The sequence below is a fragment of the Amblyomma mixtum genome, chromosome 3 (genome assembly GCF_055824585.1).
Source record: "Amblyomma mixtum isolate Tamu chromosome 3, ASM5582458v1, whole genome shotgun sequence".
NCBI lineage: Eukaryota > Metazoa > Arthropoda > Arachnida > Ixodida > Ixodidae > Amblyomma > Amblyomma mixtum.
Window position 1 is genome coordinate 131,830,602 of NC_143014.1, and position 4,984 is coordinate 131,835,585.

The window sequence follows — 4,984 nt, forward strand, 5'->3', positions numbered from 1 at the left end:
TCCAATGATGACATACTGCGTGCAGCATGAGAAACCAAATGGCAATAGAAAGAGCACATACACATACCAGCACTGCCTCACAAGTTCAGGCTGCAGATATCATTTTGTCACAGCTACAAGACAGTGCTGGCACGCATATGTGTTTGTTCTATTGCTGTCTAATTTCTCACACTGTGCACAGTTTTATGTGCTGCCTCCAACTAGCCCAGCTTGCATTGCAACCTACATTCATGGCTGATAGGAGACTGTGCATGCAAGCTGCTGTTTACAGAAGTGGTATGCCTTGATATACAGGGTGCTCCGTATTTATCAGTCGGGGTTGTAAAAAAAATTCTCCTGCGCAAACTACTTATCTGTTTGAACTTGAGCACTGGCCATAATGTAGCTTATGATAGTCTGCATTTTTCAGTAATTGGTTTAAACATCAGAACTTGCTTGAATTGTCCGGAATCGGCAAAAAACTACAGTTCGTCTAGGTAAGCGGAGCAGCATATTTGACAGGCTGTGCCAACTGGGGTACTGCGAGACCTACTCCAGCTCCGAGCAGGGATATTGTTTGCCTCGCAGTTCACCAGATGGCAAAGCCTCTCAAATCGGCTATCCCGCTCGCCTCCATGAAAATTCCGCGCGCAGACGACTCCAGTCTTTCACCGATTCTTGGCAGTCCAGGCAAGTTCCGACGTTAAAGTATTTATCGGAAAACACAGATATCATAAGCTACCCTGTGGTCTGTGCTTTAGCAGAAATAGACCAGTGGTTTGCACAAGAGAATTTTTTTACAACCCTGACTGATAAATATGGAGCACCCTGTATATGGCGCCTGTACCATGCAGTGAATGCACTGGCACAAAGTACTGCAAAAAGCGACCTACATTAAGATGGTCATTTTTCTTTCCACGATTTCATTCCAGAGTGAAACAGTTATATTTTACTTCTGTTCTTGGAAAAAAAGGACACACAAACACACACACAAAAAAAAAAAACTCACGCAGTGGCTCAGTGGTTATGGTGCTTGGTGTCTAACCCGAAAGACGTGGGTTAAATCCTAGATGTGGCAGTTCCATTTCAATGGAGGCGAGATGCTGGAATCCTGTGTACTGTGTGATGTGTCAATGCATGTTAAAAGACCCCGGGTGGTTAAACCCACAGCCCTTCCTCCACTATGGCATCCCTCATAGCCCGAGTCGCTTTGGAACGTTAACCCAATAAACCAGACCAAACCTGTTCTTGCAAAATGTGCTTCTAGTTCATCACTCTGATGCTTTCTGCTCTCATTTGGAACATAACACTGTACAGTGCTGTGATCGACAAGAAAAATGGCCTGTAGTTGACCTCCCGCTCTTGGCTTCCACTTACCAAATCCTGGCAAATCCTGCGGCTGATAGCAAGGGCCTTGACGAGTCGGAGAGTGCCGCTTCACGCATGCCTTTTCCGTGCCCCACTATTCGGCGGATCATGCGGGTGACATTGAGATCTGAGGTGCGGAGTGTCTACAGGGTGTGGGTGGGTTTTCCGTCATGTTGAACCCAGAGGACAAGGACCCGGATAAGCGGGCATTTCTCAATGAGATGGTCATGGCTTCGGAGGCAGATAGAGCCAGGTGACTTGTAGCGGGGTCCGTGTGTTCGAATCACTTCAGTTTTTTCCAGGGCTCGTTGCATGCCACTGCTGGTGACGAAATCCCCAACGGTTAGGATGGCTTTTTGAAGAGCCTCTTTCTTGGCTGCGAAGGAGCCCCATGTAGACCTTGAGGAAATATTGTCTGCATACATGGTGTAGCTGAGGTCCTGTTGAGCAGCTAGTTGGTGGGCCAAGGGGGCCATAACAATATTAAAAAGAAGTGGGGAGAGGACAGCTCCTTGCAAGGTGCCCTTATTATGAGTGTTGAAGGGTTGGGATCGCATAGTGCCTATGCCGATTGTGGCGGTGCGGTTGGAGAGGAAGGCGGTGCTGTAGTTGATATGATTGAGGTTGTTCAGGATGGCTGTGTGGGTGATGTTGTCAAATGCCCGCTTGAAGTTCGCCTCCAGATGGCATGCCCGTGAGTACGTCGTTTTTAGCAGGAGAAAGGCGTCTTGGGTGGAAAGTCCAGGGTGGAAACCGATCATGTACAGGGGAAAGAGGTTTTTAGCATCAGTGCGGTTTCGGAGACGGGTATGAACGATCTGTTCATAGATCTTGCCGAGGCAAGACATGAATAGGGCAGAGTGCCTTAACTGAAGGAGGTTTGTTGAACTTGGGAATGAGGATGACCTCCACATGTTTCCACTCTGGGGGGAGCTTTGGCTGGTGCATGGCACAGGGATAATGGCAGATCATTGGGAGAGCCCTTTATCCTGCACAGGCATGATGAATCGAAAACGCAGTTTCAAATGTATTTGACCACCATTCAGAGTTATCTCTCTGAACAAACATTCAAGGTCCGTATAGGGAATTCCTTATCTAAGCAGTTTTTCACATGAGAATGGTTTCCCTCAAGGCGGCGTTCTTAGCTGCACCCTTTTCATGGTCAAAATGAATTACTTGAAGAGCATCCTACCGAGATCAATATCCTACACTATTTATGTTGACGATTTGCAAATAAGCTACAAGTCATGTAATTTGTCCATCTGTGAGCAGCAAATTCAGCTAGGAGTGAACAAAGTATCAAAGTGGGCACACAAGAACGGATTTAAACTCAACACAGAAAAGACAGTCAGTGTACTCCTCTAAAAAAAAATGTGGTGTTAGACCTGAACCCGACATCACACTGAATGGGCAGAGTATTGCTGTCCAAAAAGACCACAAATTTCTTGGCGTCATAGTCGACGAAAAGCTTACGTTCGTCACACACATTGAGCAGTTAAGGCTGAAATGTATGAAGGCAGTGAACCTTCTAAAAATCGTGTCACACCAGTCGCGGGGTACAGATGGAGACTGCCTGCTGAGTCTTCTAAATGGCGTAGTTCTATCATGTATAGACTACCGCTGAGTAGCGTACGAGTCAGCTCGAAGAACCACCTTAAAAATGGTCGATGCAGTGTACCACCTGGGTCTGCGGTTGGCTACTGGTGCTTTCCGTACAAGCCCAATTGCTAGTTTGTACAATAAGGTGGACTGATAGCCACTTGAACTAAGGCGAAGTTTACAAGTATAGCATACGCCACCAAGGTATTATCTCATGCCGACCATCCATGCAGCGTGCTTATGCGAAACCCGACCAGTACACTGACTGTTTTCAAAGAGACCGTCTGAAATCCCACCTTCACCTATTAGAGTCGCCACACTTGTCCAAGAAATGAGCATACCAGTCTCTAATACTGATGACTTCTTCTAGAGACGTGATTGCTCCCTGGGAAGTGCATCCAGTTGTCTGTGACAGAACTTTTTGTGAGGTTGGCAAGCATGGGTCGCCAATTGGCATAAAACAGTACTTCATGTCCCTAAAAGCAAAGTATCAGTGCACAGAGTTTTACACTGATGACTCCAAGACATCTTCAGTTTGGCCCTGCCGCGGTGGCTCAGTGGTTACGGCGCTCAGCTGCTGACCCGAGAGACGCGGGTTCGATCCCGGCCGCGGCGGCCAAATTTTGATGGAGGCGAAATTCTAGAGGCCCATGTACTGTGCGATGTCAGTGCACGTTAAAGAACCCCAGGTGGTCGACATTTCCAGAGACCTTCACTACGGCGTCCCTCATAGCCTGAGTAGCTTTGGGACGTTAAACCCCAATAAAACCAAACCAAAACCAAACATCTTCAGTTTCATGTGCAGTTCACAGCTGTCAATTTTCTGAGACAAAAACAATGAATAGACACAAGCATATTTACTGCAGAATGTCATGGCATCCTGCTGGCTGTTAGGTCCATCCTGCAAAAGAAAATCCCTACCTCTGTTATTTACTGTGATTCCTTAAGTGTGGTTATAGCCCTGTCCTCTGGGAAACCCTATAAAAGCCCCATTATGAATTCCCTGCGCGCAAACTTCCATGTTTGCGTGCACATTGAACCTTAAAATTACAATATACTGGGTACGAGGTCACTGTGGCATAGATGGAAATGAGGAAGCTGATAAGCTTGCTGCGTCAGCTGCTGAACTGAGTCTTATCAGTGTTAACCAACTTCCATACCAGGACCTCAGGCCACATATTAGAGGACTACACTCCGCAAAGATTGGCAGCAGGACTGGGATGAACAGAGAACAAACTGCACACAATAAAACCAAGGATTGGAAGGTATGCCACGGAAAAACAAAATAGATTCAAAGAAGTTGCTCTCTGCACACTGAGGATAGAACATACATACATCACACACTTGCATCTTTTAAAGGACACCAGCACCACAGTGCGCAAGATGTGGAGTCTACCATCTCAGTTGTGCACATTTTAATCATGTACCCGAGATTCGAAACAGAAAGACTGCAGCACTTCCCAGAGCTATACACATACAAAATACCATTTCACCCTTCTTTATTTTTAGGTGATGACTGCATGCTTTCATTGGGTAGGGTTTTCAGAATTTTAACACATGTAGGATTTCTACAAGAGATCTCTTACTCCAAGCAACCTCAGCCCCTCCTCATTGCTGAGGAGAAGGCTGAGCTTAGCCGTAGCTGCTAGATGCCTCGCTCTTCTTTCCCAAGCAAGGACTGCGGTTGAGGCTACCTGGCTTCATCTTTTATATGCAACAATTCTTAACACAATTTTTTGTTGCGAAAGCAATACTACTTGCACTTTCACGCCTTTGCCGTGCCGCGGCGGTGACCACCACTGACCTCCATTTGACCTTGATTGCATTAGATTGGATCAGATTGGATTGGATTGGTTTGGATTGTATAACCGATGCATCACCACAAGTCTAACCACAAGCACCACCACCAGCTACACTACCAGCTGAACCATGGCGTAGGTACGGATATTGCTTTCGCAATTACCGGGCTTAACCAAGCTAAGCCACAGCGAATCTTTGGCTCTATACACCTCTTTAGGCCATTCTAGCTGATTTATAC

The 4,984-nt window shown here is 46.5% G+C and overlaps 1 protein-coding gene across 1 annotated transcript; it reads right to left on the reverse strand.

The window, feature by feature from the left end:
• Positions 1-1,490: 1,490 nt before the first annotated feature.
• On the reverse strand, positions 1,491-2,261 carry LOC149351960 (uncharacterized). Its single transcript, XM_089575655.1, has one exon. The coding sequence runs from the start codon at positions 2,259-2,261 to the stop codon at positions 1,491-1,493; it is 771 nt and encodes a 256-aa protein (XP_089431781.1).
• Between the last annotated feature and the right edge of the window lie 2,723 nt (positions 2,262-4,984).

Coding starts and splice junctions, on each gene's coding strand:
- LOC149351960 (XM_089575655.1), bottom strand. CDS start 2,261: ATGTGGAGGTCATCCTCATTCCCAAGTTCAACAAACCTCCTTCAGTTA.